Source organism: Agelaius tricolor, unplaced genomic scaffold (genome assembly GCF_023055355.1).
Source record: "Agelaius tricolor isolate 1412-34295 unplaced genomic scaffold, bAgeTri1.0.p SCAF_11, whole genome shotgun sequence".
NCBI classification, from domain to species: Eukaryota; Metazoa; Chordata; class Aves; order Passeriformes; family Icteridae; genus Agelaius; species Agelaius tricolor.
Window position 1 is genome coordinate 16,564,288 of NW_027269271.1, and position 16,679 is coordinate 16,580,966.

General features: G+C 37.7%; 1 protein-coding gene across 3 annotated transcripts in view; it reads left to right on the forward strand.

Annotated features, from left to right (window-relative positions):
• COL24A1 (collagen type XXIV alpha 1 chain) overlaps positions 1 to 16,679 on the forward strand; it is a 120,002-nt gene that overhangs the window by 97,879 nt on the left and 5,444 nt on the right. For all 3 annotated transcript variants that reach the window (XR_011680612.1, XM_071436357.1, XM_071436358.1), the window contains 11 exons: positions 218 to 271; positions 1,305 to 1,358; positions 1,465 to 1,518; positions 3,631 to 3,684; positions 5,063 to 5,170; positions 6,935 to 7,042; positions 8,530 to 8,637; positions 8,725 to 8,778; positions 9,074 to 9,136; positions 10,268 to 10,321; positions 11,850 to 11,885. Coding sequence is in view for 2 of the 3 variants with exons in the window: in XM_071436357.1 (XP_071292458.1) it covers positions 218 to 271; positions 1,305 to 1,358; positions 1,465 to 1,518; positions 3,631 to 3,684; positions 5,063 to 5,170; positions 6,935 to 7,042; positions 8,530 to 8,637; positions 8,725 to 8,778; positions 9,074 to 9,136; positions 10,268 to 10,321; positions 11,850 to 11,885 (747 nt within the window). In the remaining variant the exon portion in view is untranslated. The remainder of the gene's footprint in view (positions 1 to 217; positions 272 to 1,304; positions 1,359 to 1,464; positions 1,519 to 3,630; positions 3,685 to 5,062; positions 5,171 to 6,934; positions 7,043 to 8,529; positions 8,638 to 8,724; positions 8,779 to 9,073; positions 9,137 to 10,267; positions 10,322 to 11,849; positions 11,886 to 16,679) is intronic.

Consider the following 16,679-nt stretch of genomic DNA (forward strand, 5'->3'; position numbering starts at 1 on the left):
ACAAAAAAATTTAGAATGTGGCTACTGTATGACTGCAATGCATTCTGTTTAGAAAAATATCATGTTTGTTCCTTTATCCAAGCTACCCTTTATGTTTGTATTCCTCAGTTCCCTCTCAGTGGATAGTTGAAGAGAAATCCCAGCTTTCTGTTCATATTTCACTGCAGCATTATATTCAGTTCAGCTGTTACAGTTTGCTCCCTGGTTTGCTCTCTAGGGTCGAAGTGGTGAGCGTGGAGATAGAGGAGAGCCTGGTGATGAGGGCTACAAGGTAATACCTCTTGGGTTTTATCCTTTTATTTGAGCTTGGCATGCTCTGCAGACATGTGGAGTAATGCAGCAGCAGTGTCACCTTCCCTCACAACTGTGCAGGGGTGCCTGTGCTGGTCCCTCACTGCACTGCTGCACTCCTGAACACCCTGAGCATCTTTCCTGGGGGGACATGGGAGCTTCAGCTCCTCAGCTGGAGGAGACTCCAGTGACCTTAGTGTGTGCAAGTACCTGATGGGAGGAAATGAAGATGAGGTAGACAGACTTGTCTCTATAGTGTCCAGTGACAGGACAGGAGGCAAAGGGCAAAAACTGAAACACATGAAATTCCTTTTGAATTTTTTTTCTTTTTTTTTTTTTTTTTTTTACTGTGAAGATGACTGAGCACCAGAACAGGCTGCCCAGAGATGTTGTGGGGTCTCTATCTGTGGAAATACTGCAAACTTGACTAGACATGGTCCTGGACAATCATTTCTAGCTGGCCTTGCTTGAGAAAGAGGCCATAAATTATCTCAAAATGTCACTTTTAACTTAAACAGTTCTGTGTTTCTGTAATACTGTATTAGTTAACATTTTTCTCTGAAATTTAAGCACTACTTATTTAAAATCTAATCCTAAAAATTATTCATGAATTATATTCAGTCTTTCAGCAATAAAAATTGGATGGTAACTTATGCTTATCACTGATGCAGTTCACTGAAATACGAGACAGTCCTTGACAGGGAATATCCAAGTTACACAGTAGTACAGACAGACATAGTAATTAATGAATGAACCAAATCTATGTTTACAGAAGTGCAGACATGTTTAAACAATATGTAATTCCCACTTGCAGCTTGGAGTAGAAAATGTAAAGAATAAAAACTCTGTAGAGTTTGATCTTGGAGATCTGACCATACTTTATGTAGGTTGTGTCAATGAATCTGGGTCCACCTGACTCCTCCCAGGATGGGCTTTACAAGGAAGCCTGCAGCTCACTAAGCATGGCAGCCTGAGTTACTCTGCTGCAATATGTTATATTTTCTCTTTTCCAGGGTCATACAGGTCTTCCAGGGCTTAGAGGACCTATTGGACAACAAGGACCTCCAGTAAGTATTTCAAACAAGGGAGATTTCTCTATTGACTGTTGAAAATATGTTTTCATTTGCATTCAAATGATTCCTGGAATTTATTTAATGTATGTTCTTTTCAAAGGGAGAGCCAGGTGAATTGGGAGAGCAAGGACTAAAAGGAGAAAGAGGTTCAGAAGTAAGTAGAAAAAAGTAAACCAAAACTGCACTTACCTGGAATTTGTAGGGTTTTGTTGTTCTCTGGCTATCCTTGGAAAACTGTTCCATAAGGCTAAAACTGAGTGTTTGGGTTTCCTTTTCATACCTGCAGGGACAAAATGAAATATAAAGTGGAAAATTGCATAATGATCTTGGTTAGTAAATAGGTGTTATTTGATAGGCAAGTAGTTTTACTTTGGAGTGATATCAAGCATTATGAGAAGCTCTTTTGGAAACGTTTTAGTGATATTTAATTATCCCCTAAAGTGGAGTTTCTTGTGTTTAAGTAGCTCTGGAGGCCAACTGGGATTTTGCTTCTCTGATCTGTAAATGAAGCCTCCTGGTACTGCACTGCACTGAATTCTCAGAGACCTGGGAATAAGGAATTTGCTACAGAATATAGAGAAATAATGACAGAGCAAGGCATGACAAAGATCAAAGACCAAATCTTTTTCTTTAGAAATATTAGCTCATCTTGGTGGTGTGTTGAAAATTGCCAGAAGTGTTTATGTTCTTCCACGGACTGAATGTCATTGGCTTTTGAGATTTCAAAAGCTTTTGGCTATAAGATTTCTTAAAATACCAATTACCATTGCAATTTAAATGACATAGTTTGTCTGAAAAGTTCCATGAAGCAACTCTGTTAGAGTTTCAACATTTTGTAGGTATCTACAAGAATCTGTAGTAGACTGGAACTGGGGAGCAACAGGAAGGAAGCCTGGTGTGGAGACGTGAACATGTACTTCAGCTGTGAACTTGGATATATTGCTCTTACAAACTACTCACATCCCAGGACAAAATCAGCAGTTCCTCTTGAAGAAATGTTTTCTTTGTCTTGCAAATGCCCCTCAGATCAATACTGCAATTTACTAATGTAGAACCAATACCCAGCATGGGGCTGCCCATGAGAGCTTAAAGATTTCCACAGAAGTGTTAGTAGTGAGCACAGTGACAGCCTTACCTGCAGTGCCACTGCTGGTGCTGCCATGGCAAGCCTTGCAAAGCTAACCCCACCAACTGCAACACTGAATCAGCTGGGTTTTCTTTACATGCATCCAGAAATCTTAAGGAAAACAATCTTAAGTAATTTGAATATGCACATTCCAGTTCTGACTTGTGGACTTCTTTATACCATTCTTAACAAAAAAGGTGTTAAATTGACAATAGAACAACATTTTGCTGGTTTTGTCATATTTGCATAATTATAAAACATTTACACTTAAAATAACCTAGGCTTTTTCACTTTATTGCATGTTGTGTCATTGCAGCATGGTAGTGATAGCATAACTTTTAAGAAGTGTTTTTGAAATAGTTAGCCTAGAAAATCTTGGAAAACTTTTTCTACTTGTTCTATGCTAAAAAGTGTTATACTTGTTCCTGTTCTTCAGTGGTTGCATCTTTTAGAGGTAGGATAAAATTGATGCTATAAATCTTTATATTCTGTGCAGACTATCCTATAGCAAAGTTCTCTGAGAAGCTTTTGACCATTCTGAGCTTTTCTTCCTTGATGCATGACCTCCTGTGCCACTAAACCACTTACAAGAATGTTATCTGCTCAGTATCTCTCTCAGTTTTCTAAGACTACCAATTTCTAGATCAGTAAAGATGAAAATAATTCTGGTTTTAAGCAAATTTTATCTTTTTTGTAGTTAGATACAAACAAATGTTCACATCTGTGATACGTGACACTATTGTTTTCTAGTATTCTCTTCCACAGACATTCAGTGCATTTACATTGCCTACTTTTCATGACTTCCCTTTTGAAGAGTACAGGAAATGCAATAAAAGTGCCCTTCCTCACAGAGGGGGGGCTGATTCAGGGGAAATTACCAGATTCATGATGAAAAACATTTTATGATTATTGTTGGAAAAGTTCTAAAAACTGGTTCACAACAGGAAAAAAACATACACAATTCTGCCAAAAATGTATTTGCTTTTACTTGAAAAACTTTCTGCTGTCTCCTGAAATGAGAATAATCTGGTCCAAAGCCAGGCAATGTGAACATGAATACTAGAGGGGAACAATCCTTAGCTCCTCTTAGGGGATTGAATTTTAGACATTTGTCAGTTCACAGCTATTTGTGACTTCTAGGGACATACAGGGAAGAAAGGAGCAACAGGTCAAGCAGGCAAAGCTGGATTTCCTGTAAGTAACAAAATTCTACAGCCTATTTTCAAATTATAAAACAAAGAAAATACTAACTAATCAAACCAGAATTGAATCATGTCAGGGTTACCAGAAGGTCTTGTGTTCACTCTGAAGAACCTTTTTATTTTCCATATTCATTTTTGAATATGAATGATTTTTGAAATTTTGTTAAATTATACTGAATTATATTCAGTTACTCAGCATATGGAAGTGATGTGCAACTAACAACAAGGTCCTTACCACTTGTGAAGTTATTTAATTGGCTCATTTGTGGAGTCTATTTGGAAGTTACCACATTATATTGCACAGAACTGTACTTGTGTTCACTTCTGACCCCATCAGTTCTTTGATCCACTGCAGCCTACAGAAGTTTGGATCCTTATGTCCATGATGGATACATGTGGTAGATGCCTTGAGGTTTATTTATTTCTTTTGCTTGCCCTGAGCTGAAATTTTAATGTTTTTTCTTGAGTAACTGCAGAGGAGCTGACTTGCATGCTCTTCTCCCTGAGGGAGAAACCAGAGCAGGAAGCAGTAGGTGTCCTGTAAACATAACCAAGAACAAAATGCATCAAGGTTATTTTGGTCCCCTAATAAATAATGCCACACAAGCACATATTGTAAATAACTTTTACAACCTCACATCAAAACATTGTCAGTAACTGGAGAAAAGCAGCTGTTGCACAGAGCTTGTACCTGCTGGGCAGAGTGCAAGAGGAGCCTTTTGAAGACAAGGAACTGTGTGTCCTTTGGAAATACTCAGCATTTTCTTTTGGAGGGCTGCAGGGATCATTCAGCAGGCAAAGGAGAAATAGGAAAGTGGGACATACAGAGAAATGAGGATACAGTAAAACTAGAACTTGAGGAAGTTTCAAAGCACATCCCAAATGAGGCCTTTTTTGTGCAAGTATAGCAACAGTTACCACAAACTTGCCATATTACAAATTTGTATTTTTGATATGTTCAAATTTGAACAGCATAAATTTGTGAAAGTCCAGTACTGAGCATTTAGTAAAATAAAAGGTAAAAAGGTGTATGGTTGGGTTTTTTCCAGGGATAAATAGATGACTTTATCAGGATTCCTCACTTCATTTTAAGAATTGACACTCTCAGGCATCTTCCAGGCTGGCACACGAATCAGTCCCATGATTTCAGCTGAAGTTGCTCAGATCCCATGGCAGGGCAAGTCTATGGTTAACCCAGTAGAATTCTAAACCAAACATCCTAACTCAGAGCTCCCTCCACAACTACTCATTCATATCACTGGGTCTGTTGTTATGTAGGATTTAGGAACTACTGTGACTGAAATCCAGTTGTGGGAGGGTGAAGATGAAAAGAGCAAACTGTGCTATATTGGATTTGAATTTTTTTCAAGGGAAAACCAGGGCCCCCAGGGCAGAAAGGAGTAGTTGGGTACCCTGGACCAGAGGGCATTCCTGGGAACCCTGGAAAGACTGGGCTGTCGGGGAAGCCTGGCCCTAAGGTAAGTTGCTTTCCACATTTCCTCAATGTCATTTTGCATTTTACAGAATTTTCCAGGGTTAAGGTATTTAAAAGGAAGAGACCACTCTCTGTTCCCTGAGTATCTTGGAAATTAGACCAATTTTTTATTTTCCTTCTCTTTTGCTCCTAATATTCCAGCCAAGATATAAAGTTAGTGTAAGGGAAGTGTGCTGTGAGAACAGTTTCATTGGAATATGACAGTAGTAACTACAGCTAAGTGAAAGTCATTTCTTAGAGAAGCTGCACAATTCTGGTCCTGAACATTAGCTTAACTGAGACTATTTCCTCTTAGGGTCTGAGATAATCCCACATTTCCTTATTGACTCTGCATTTGTAACCTATGTCTCTCCACCTAAATAATTATGAAGCTATGTCCAAAGTCAGTGAAATAGAGTATTAGGTATGTGAGGTATCTAAAAGCATTCTTGGAAATGGGTTTTTTGTCTGACTGTTCTTTGCTGTGGGCCAAAGGTGGTGACTGCTGCCACTGGGAGCAGTGACACAGATCTTCAACTAGTCCCTTCAGGGAGGGGGAGAAGATTCCTTGAGTAGTTCTCATCATTGAAAGTCTGACCATTTTGATTTCCAGTATGAATTTCTCAGTAGTTCTACCCAGATGGATCAGTAATTGTTATAAAATATTACTGAGTTAGACTTGGAGTTAGGAATTAGCCAAGGTGCTGGATGAGGCACTGTTGTTTCAGGTATGAATTTCCAATCTGGTTGAGTAAAGAGAAAATTAAGCAAGTTACCCGTAGGGGGCAGGTGCACCCTACTCAAGCTTCTCCACTCTCAGGTCATGAACCTCTTCCAAGTTCTTAAAATTCTTTGGAGCTGGATTTAGGAGAATCACCCCAAAGGATTTTTACATTTTTGCCTTTCCACAGAAAATGTCATACAATCATGGTAAAGACAACTCCATTACCCCATTACAGTTTGTACAAAGAGAGGTTTATAACTGATTTCTGCCGCAATGAATAAAAAGAGCAGAACTTTTGCTATGTAAGTTTATCAGTCCATCAATCTATAAGCCACATCACCATATTCAAAAGCCCAAAAAATTATATTTAATACAAAAATCATGTTTTATACAACCTTTTTATTTCTATGAGTGCTTAACTGGATGTCATAGGAAATAAGGAAGATTTCTTTATGCTTATATTTCTATTAAATTACACCACAGAAATATTCATTTGTATGGTAGCAAATTTCTATTTTGTGGCATGTCAAAAGTGGCTAAACTCCACCTACTCACTAACAGGTTTTTTCATTTAAAATAGTTGCTTTTGTTGATAGGTTGATGTTCTCATACAATTTCATAACAAATGTTCTGGTCTTTCTTCATCTGGTAATGTTATTGTGTGTGAATCTTTACAGAGTCCACACAACCATACTAGTATTACCAGCATGCCTGTTCCTTAGAAATAAACATGTTGAATTTTGAATATTTCTTTGGGAAGGTAGTCTCATTCTGTTTCATGTGGAGTTATTTCTTCTTAAAAGATGAATACTGAGAAGTTCAAACAATTTTCAGCCTTTTAATTTTGGAATATTTGCAGAAATCCACATGATACCGCTGATCATTGTCTTTCTATATATTTTGACGTACTACCATTGTGTGTCCATATATACAGACAGCATTAAGTGGTTTTGGCTGATTTTATGTAATTTTCCTGTTTCAGCATACAATGAAAAAGCATGCTTGACTGTTCTACATGTAAACCATTATTTTCAATTTGTTAAGGGCAATAAAGGAAACTCAGGCTTACCAGGTCTAGCAGGTTATCCTGGAGCTCGAGGTCCCAAGGGATTGCCAGGCATGCCAGGGCCCATGGGAGCACCTGGACTAAAGGTAGGTACATACATGGGATCTGGTTGTTTAATTACAGTTTTGCTGATACTGCTTATTCTTCATGCTGCATTTGGTGGCTGTGGAGCCACCACACTGCTGTTAATCATGTGAGTAAAAGACATCAAGCCTTATTTGAAGGGTTTACAACATTTCTATAAACTGTGACTTGAAAATAGAGGTCTCATCCATCTGAATGCTATTCCCAACTCCAGAAGCCATCAAAACACTTAGTATTTGTTCACTCCAGCTTTAGGGTCAGATGTTTCCTGACTTATTTCTAAACTTCGGTAGCTACTAGAACAGTCAGGATGATTCAAACATTTCAGCAATCTAATAGCAGAGAATTACCATAACTTCAAGCCTAAGTTTCAGGTTTGGGGGCTAATAAATATATCATTTATCACAGGACTTAAATTGGGTTTTTTTAGGCCTTTCAGAAAGAAAGAAATCTGAGTGTGTTCCATTTTCCAGGCAGTTCCAGGTACCTGATATCAGCATATCCTCATATAAATTAGACTCATTTCAATTTTAAAACAAGAAAACAAGTAACAATTACAGATGATTTTCTTAATTTTGAATAGAATTTTCTTTATTTACAACAGAATTTTTTTATGTAAAATCATTATTTTTATCTTAGCTCATTTTCTTTGTGAGATTTTATTGATAAGCTGTTCTTTAAAACCTTAAGTTACTTGGAAACTGGCAATAATGTCTTTGTTATCATTTTCTTTAGTATAAACTGTGTTCATTATTTGCAGTGTTTATTGCCAGTGCCTCCAGTCTGAATTTTACTTCTTTGCCTAGGCAATGAGCTGTAGGAAGTAATTCCTGCTCAGAAGTGCCTGCAATCTGAGAAAGGCAAGGAATAGATGAGTTGAGGGCAAACTGTTGCCACATATACTACAGAATAAGCATTAATAATGCAGATACTGACTCAAGGCAAGTAACACAAAGGTAAAACTTGGGAAAGAGCATCAGCACAAAGCATGAAACCTGTATCTTCACAGCTTTTATTGCACCTCAAAAACCTCCTGAGCTAGACATGTCTTCAGTGTATTTGATAGTCCTCAGAGGATTTCTCTTGCAGGAACTTGTCTAGTTCCCATTTGAATCAATGCGGATTTTTAGTCTAACAGCAGGGACTTCAACAAGCACACTGTGTCTTGCTCAGAGGATTATTTTTAAAATTCACTTTTAACCTGTCTGTTCTGTATTTAATTTTGTGAATTTTACTGATTACACTGAGAGATACCATACTAGAATTGATCCAACATGTATGGTTTTTATATTTCCAAGTCAAGGAGCAGTCAAGTCACTGCTTTTGCATTTTAGTGTATGCTTAATTATTTTCCTGCGGGAAATAAAATAAATGCAGTAAGAGTATTTCTTAAGGGGAAAGCAAGTTCCATGCTTCTGACAGGAAACCTGTATTTGCATCTGCAACTTCCATAATTCTATTAAAATATATATTTTCTTCTTATTGGCAGGGTGAGAAAGGGCTTCTAGGTCATCCAGGCAAGCGAGGCACAAGAGGCCTTCCAGGATCAGCAGGTGACCAAGGACCAGCAGGAGAGCCTGGGCTGAAAGGACAGATTGTATGTAATCACAGTGGTTGATGCAAAACAAGCAGTTCAAGAGCTAGCAAGGTGAACTAATGCTAAGGATGCCTGCTCCTATTGCAGGGAGAAGATGGAGATCAAGGTTTAATGGGGTTTCAAGGATTCCCAGGTCCAAAAGTATGTGCTCGTTCTTTTGTCTTAGATTGTAAGCTATTTACAGAGTGAGAACATTATGAAAGCATAGAATTAATCAGCTTTAACACTAATTTATTCAAAATATCTCTGGATTGTTGGAACATGGTAGGCAGAACTGTGTACTCCCTGTCTCAGGACAGACATTCTGGGTCAGTGCACTTGATATTTTCACTCTTACTGCTCTTAGAACTTATCTTCCTTTCACTGATTGCAAGAGTTTGAAACAAGTGGGTAGCTAATGTCCATGTTGGATTAAACTGTTCCTTTGCATTTTCAGGGCCCTGCAGGGGACATTGGCTTAGTTGGAATTCTGGGCCCGAAAGGTCCAACAGGCCAAGCTGTAAGTGTTTCACTACATGAAAGAGATTGTTTGGATGGTTTGAAAGTGGCACATGCTTTTAACATAGAAAATAATCCTTTTTCTTATTAACAAGGCCAGAAGTCTCTACCCAAACCTTTCTGTCTGAGTCTAGAAGCAACACTGCTCTGGTTACATCGTGCACACAGACACACAAACAGAGCTGGGCCCTTAATCTTGAAAGAAAAAAGCAGGCTCTGCTGGCTAAGTGTGGCTCTCCTAGTGTAATCTTTATGACCTTGTATTTCTTTATCTGTTGAACATTCTTCTTACTGGCAAAACTGCTCATTGTGTAACTGTGTTCTACAGCGAAAGAAAATAGGGATCAAACTTTGCCTGTAGTAAGACACAGTGGTGCTCAGGCATTATTGATTAATAGTAGGTAGTCTTTTTTTTAATGAAGATTTTCATTTTATCTAAAATGTTCCTAACCTCCACTAGCTCATTCTTCATGATATTCTGCTTTGCTACTCACCCAAAACCGTGGAAACATCATGAGCATTTTTTGCATCCAGTGTGGGATCAAGTGTGAAAGGCTGAACCTTGGGAGGCCTTACTACAGCATGTTCTCTCACTGCCACTTGGCCATCACAGAACTGAATTTTTCAGTTAACCAGGTGCAGAGCAGCAGCTTTAGGGGACTGTTCTAATAGCTACTTTATTTTTCTAAACATTCCTATATGAGATAAACACTGGACACGAGCAGTTTGCTCTAAGTGAAATGGAACTGAAAAGTGGCATTTTAGCAGCACTTACTGGCAGCCATACAAGAGTCCTCGTGGGCAGTAATATAGCTCAAGATAGAGTTGGTTGTAGCTCAATAAATATGTGGTCTTTTGTAATCAGAGTGCTTAAGTTTCCACTGTTTTTAGTGCATCACTTTTCACATTAAAGAATGTGTGGGGGCTTTCCAAGCATGAGTATTACAAATTACCTAAGTATTTACCTTACTGATTTTGTTGTAATGTGCACTCAGTATTTAGAGAATACCACCATGATCTTTTGGATATTTGACAGGTCTGTGTGCTGAGCAACTTTAAATCAGGACATGTCATGAGGATTTTCTTCATTTTGGAAACATGGTCAACTAATAAATTCTTTGCTTGTTTACAGGGATATATTGGCCCTGTTGGTCAAGAAGGCATAGCAGGCCCAACTGGCAGACCTGTAAGTTTCCCTTCACTTTTGCATAATTTGTTTGTTTCATTACCCTTTGGTTTAATCATCTTGTTTTTCAACTAGCAACCTTCTTATTTTTCTGTTTGTCAATAGCAACATGTTATACCATGCTGGTAAGTTAATGTATGTGACTCTGGCATTTGTAGTACAAACAAGAAAAAAATGACCAAAACCAGTAACAAAAAAGTAATTGCAATGGTCTTCTGCCTAAGTACAGCATGCAGACAGCACGTGTAAAGGGGCAGTGGCAAGCCAAGGTGTAAAACAGCGCACAGGAATTGCCACCTGGATATTCTTTTTCAGCCTTTGGTCTGAGATATATCTACAAAATATCCACACTCAGTTTCAATATAGTTTATTTTTCATTTCTTGTGGGCTGAACTGTTCAGAGTGCCCCTCTAGACACTCTGGGAGTGCCTGTGAGCCCTTGTAATGCTGTTCCAGGTGCTGATGAGGTCCCTGTTACACTTCAAACATCATTGTGGCCTCTCTGACAGCTTCCAGTGCACCCCAGGTTCTCTGCACTGGGGGACCTCTGCCCTCATTCCTGTTTCCATCTCTTGTCACACTCATGGTACCAGAGCCAGATTTGTTTTGCAAGAGAACCCCTTGGCTCATGTTTCCAGACCATCCAACCATGTAAGGCAGTTTTAGAAACTCTTTGTACCATGAACGTTCCTCTGCCTGATCAAGTAAACTTGGAGTAAATGAGAATGTCTAACATTCAAAATAATCATAAAAATAGTAAATATGCAATAAAAGTAATAAATGCAAATATTTACAAGGGAAATAGAAAGAAGGGGAATGTCCCTTATATAATTCTTTCCACTTGTTGGAAAAATCAGTACTTTGTCTTGCTCCATTCTTTTCAATTGCACTGAGGAGAAAAACTTTACAGCTGTGTGCACTTGTATGAAGGCTTTTAACAGACTTCATATTGAATGTAAAAGTTTGCCATTATCATCAAGAAAGCATTTTAGTTGAAGTTTGCTTCTACATGTTATGAAATGCAGCCATTAAGATGCAAAATTTTTCCAGTGAAGAACTTTTAGATTGTTGCCATCCTTGGGAACATAAGTGCAAAACCAGCCACAAACAGGGACAGAAAAATAGCATCTAATCTGATTATGAGAGTAGAACTAATAACATAGTAAAAACATATGTGATGAATGGATTTCTTCAGTGATGGAGAGTATTGAGTTTTGTTCTCTAAAGATGTTGAATGTGGATGAAATTGTGGAGAACACAGCTGATTGACAGACAACAGATAAAATTACTGAGAGTAAACATACAAGCTGAAGAACACAGCTTTCCACATATAGGAATCACAAGATGTTTTCAACTAATTTCAATTTCTAGTGGTACTGGAAAATTAAACCCCCAGAGCTGTAAATACTTCCACAGATGAGACTGGACTTTTCGTGTGAGCAGTATAATTCTCATGGATATTAATCTGCTTATTTCAGTCCTAGGCAGCTAGAAAGCATATCAGATTAACAGCTGCTCTCTTTTACAGGGACCAAGAGGTGAAAAGGGCACGAGGGGTGAAATGGTAAGATGAAACGACTTTTGTGCTTTCATTCTTTTGGCTGTGTAAAATCTATTTCTGTGTTGGGTTGAATATGCTCTGCATGCCAGGCAGTTGTGTTGTGCTCCTGGAGAGCACTGCCCAGGAAAGCTGGCAGCCTGGGTTTAGAAGTGTGACCCTCTTGTTCAAGTTGACTTAAGCAGATATGCCCCGTGGGTGTGAGCTGCTGGGCCCTGGTCATACAGCAGTTTGGAGCATACTTCAAATCTGTCTGTGTTCAGATCTAAAAGGAAAATCTTGAGTCATATTTGCTGTCAAAGATCTAGTGGCTCACAGCATGCACATGGTCCTAGATCTGGATCTTCTTGTCTAGAAAGGGAGAAGCTCAGGAGAAGCCCAGACCTGCAGGTGGGTGTCCATGCAATGCATTCCAGCTGTAGGAATTGTGGGCAGCACTGATGGGTTATGAATTTGCTGTTTCATTTTTCAGCAAGAGTTGTTCTACATTCGTGAATGTTTGATTTAATATTAAATTTTGTTAGAGCCAGTAAAGTCTCCAATTAATTATGGCTATGTGAAAAGTCATTAAGTTATCATATTTACAACAAATTTATGAACACAAAGTTGATAACTATATTACCTTCTATGACAGATGTATAATTAGTTCATTTTCCAGTAACTAGCAGATGTGATCCTGTTCCTGTTTCTCTTACCCTGCCTTTCACCCCATCTCACTTAAAATTATTTTGTTTCACTTATTGTATTTTGCTTTTAGCAGCCACCTCCAAAAATTCAATCAAACTGCCTTATAAAATTTTGAAAAATGAATCTGAAATATTCATAACATTTTAAAGAGCTAAAGCTTGGAAAGAAGCTTCTTTCTGCGTCTTGGAGAACTCCCCTCTTTAATTCTAATGCTCTTGAGGCAATTGCTATCTCAGAATAAGAGGAAAGCTGTTTTCTCAATTTGCTGTTATACATCTTAGCTGTCTTTTTCTACTGTTTGTTCATAAGAATTGTTATGACAGCATAAAGCTAAAAATGCTGACACTTAAAAAAAAATCCAAGAATAATCCTTAAAAAAAACATCCAGAATGGTGAACAAGAAACATCTGTTTCCATTATTGGTGCTGGTGTTTAAGAAGTTATTTCCTAAATAAGTTCTTGAATTCCTCATGATGAGTTAATCTAGTAAGGCTGTCTTCAGAAGAAGAATGTTTAATTTTAAGTCATATACAGTGACATTACTTTCCCTCAAAAAAGGGATTTATTTCCAACTACTATTTGGTCTCAAAGGAGACCAAATTTTTTTTTCATCCAACTGTGTATTCTGAGCTTTAATTTATACCTTTAAAATTTATATTGGCATTCTTCCTAGAATCACATAGATTTTAACCTCTTTGTAGTATATTTAGTTAGATTTTTCAGTCTGTCAGGGTTACGGAGTTCAGTACTTGCAAGAAATGTCCTTTTATCCCCAGAAAGACATGGAATGCAAAATCATGTCTTCTTATTGAGGCCAGTGGTAAAGCACACATTCTTTGTTAAAAATACACTCCTCAAGAATTTAAAAATTCTTAGAAAATATGAATGTCCTTGGGATTGCTCATGCTTTCATAGTTAAGTGTATGTACTATTGTATGTAAAGTCAGGGCCTCTCAGCATTAGTAAAAGATTGGGATTTTGGCCTTTGAACTTCTGTTCAATCAAATGGAGTGATTAAAGAATTAAGAACACCCTGAAACTAACTGGTTTAGTCTCTGCTTTTGTTTTCATGGACTGGAATTACACTTTTCTCACTTAAATTCTAACGCGACCAAAGGTTAAGTTAAGTAGATTTGTAAAAGTAATCCGGTACATTCCAGTAAAACATTTAGCAATTAACTTAGTTCATGAAAAGTGTAATTTAGCCTCAGTTTTCTGCTCTGCAGCAGAAAGAAAGAACATTGGTAAAATCCCTACTCTGTGCAGTATCATTATATTTTAAAGATTTGTAAAGATAATTGCTATAGCTCTCTGAAGTTTAATGCATTTAAGAAATGTGATATTCCACAAAGTAGTTCACAAATAGCATTCACTATTTACCTCCTTTTTTTTCCCATGGGTTTTACTGGCAAGGAGACAGTGGATCAAGACAAATGACATTCCTCTTTTGCAAAATACCTTAAACTCATTGGAACAGTGCAGGTTTTTATTTTTAAAACATTCAGTTCTATCTCAGAAACCACTATAAAATTGAACCACTCTTGTCCCAAGACTTCTTGAGTCTTTTAAAGGTGACATATGCCAAGAACACAGAACATTAACTGAAGCATTCAGTCATCTGAAAAATATACTGGAATGTCTAAATCTCAGCATTCAGAACAAGGACATCTATTCATCCAAGAGCAGTGGTTATTAGGGACAAACTGTTGAAGACTTTTTACCTTTCCTTGATTTGGTATTTGAATAATCAAGTTCTGAACCAAGATAAACAAATATATCCTTACAATGTCAAATTTGTTTCTCAAGATTCTTTTTCACACTTTCTCTTTCATTTTATTCTAAACATACTTGGCCAAGCATGATCAGACAGGCCAGTAATATATTCACATGAGACTGAAGGTATCCTGGAGCAGTCTAACAGCACCTGACCTGATTAATTAAATGTGGAGTCAGCCTTCCCAGCTGGCATACAACAGTATAGCTCTGAAACTCAATTGATTTGCAATAGCTGAGGAACTATGCCAGAATAATGAATGTAATCTATGTAAACTCGGAACAGTTTTCTAATAATGAATAACAACAATATTTTATGCATATTTAATAATAATAATAGGATCTCAAAGAAATTTCAAGCTGGGCAATAAGCAAACTCAGAAAAGTAATGACAGCTAGTTACTTCACACAGAACCCACAGGGATATCCATACTATTAGTACTACATATGCTAAAATTGTTCTTCTATTTTCTTTTGCCAACATTAATGGTTACCATTTTTATAAAGAAGTTAATCATTAAATATCTACTTAAAAGATGGCTTCCAGTCCCTTCTATTGGTGTAAGGGGATGAAACATAAATAAATAGGGTCAGGATCTATCAGCTGAAAAGTTCACAATAAATAAATAAATAAGCTCACAATCCATAGACCTTATCTGATTAAGGTCTTCTTGGTTAAGTATCAGAAAATCATCTACCTAAACATCCAGAAATTGCTTCAGTTTTGAATTTCCTCTATTCTCCAAAGAACATATACAAGACATGGATCTTCCCTCAAAGCCATTTGAGGCAACATAGCCATCAACATAGCCTTGCATAGAGCTGGTGCTTGAAATTACAGGATGGCCCCAGTTTTTGCATCCTTCATGATGCAGCAGCTGAGCCCTCAGCACGGCCAGGGCAGGTGATGTGCAGACACGCTTCACTTGTGCAGCTGCCACTGTAGCCCCCAGCAGATGCATTCCCTGGCACCACCACGTGCTCTGCCTCAGGACCTAAGTACTGATAAATTTGCAGCCTCAGTGACTTAGGTACATTGCTCCTATCTGGTTTGAGATCCTATTTTAAAATATGCATGAATTAATATTAGATTTAATCTGGTGGTCTTTAACCATTTCCAGCTTCCCTTGCTTTTGGCAGCTTGAGCACAACCCGAGTTCAGGAGTTGTAGCATGAAGTGACACTCACAGAGACCTTGCTTGCTGTGAAATCTCACAGCAGAAACACTTGTTATTACTTTATCAAGTGATTTACAGCTTAATTCCTATTTGACTAGATCAGTTTCACAACGTTTGTCAGCGTGACCACGTCACATCAGATTATTTCACTTTTGGCAGAGATTTTGTTCTAGCATGACCGTCCTGACGTATGAGGGCTTTGTTGGAACAGCTTATTGTGCTCAAGTAATTGGTACAAGCAGCACTGACAAAAGAATGTTCTGCTTAAATTGACTTAGCTGTGTTGAAAGGGTTTTAGTAATTTAAGGTGCAGATCTAGCCCATGCCTTTCATTCCTTCTCTTTTTCTCTTCTTAAGGCACTGCCACCTGTTCTTTTCCTTGTGATCATCTGTGCCATTGTTTGTTACAATAGCTCCTAGAAGCTTTGAGTATGTAGAGCTTGAAGAACCTAACAGAGACACAATTGTCACTGCATATTAATAAATGTCCAGAACCAATTCTAGCTCAATGTGAATAGTTGAATAAATATTTGAAAGAATTATTCAGATGGGTACTGGAAAGGTCCATGTTCAATCCTAAGGCAGCCTAAAACACAGATTTACGTGCATTGTAGGCACTGTAAGCTAGGGAAAAGCAGTTCCTTCTCCTCTCCTCTGCAATCATCCTACACACTAAAATAAGGGCATAACTTCTTGAATAAAGAGGAAGTTTGCCATATCACTGTAAAACAATGAACAAAACATGTTCTGGCTGAAAATTGACACTGCTGATAAATTAAACTGATAAAAGCCTGGCACATACTCATGGATTAAAATGGATCAGTTAGTTTTTTGCAGTAACTGATAACATTATTTAAAATGTTCTTGTGATTATTTACCCCTTCTAGTACTTATCTTCTCAGCATACATATAACACTGGCACAATGTATAGCACATTATATATTGATACTTTCTATGACCTTTAATGTTCCCTTCATATCAGAAGTAATTGGAGAAACAAGGAACCAGACAACACAGGAATTCCAACGTGAATATTCATATGGTAAATGGTGCAAGGTTACTTTAACAATAGTAACTAATAATCCACAACTTTATCACAGCTGATATCACACCTTCTTCCTTATACACACTGGGACGTGTTTGTGATTTAATAAATACATAA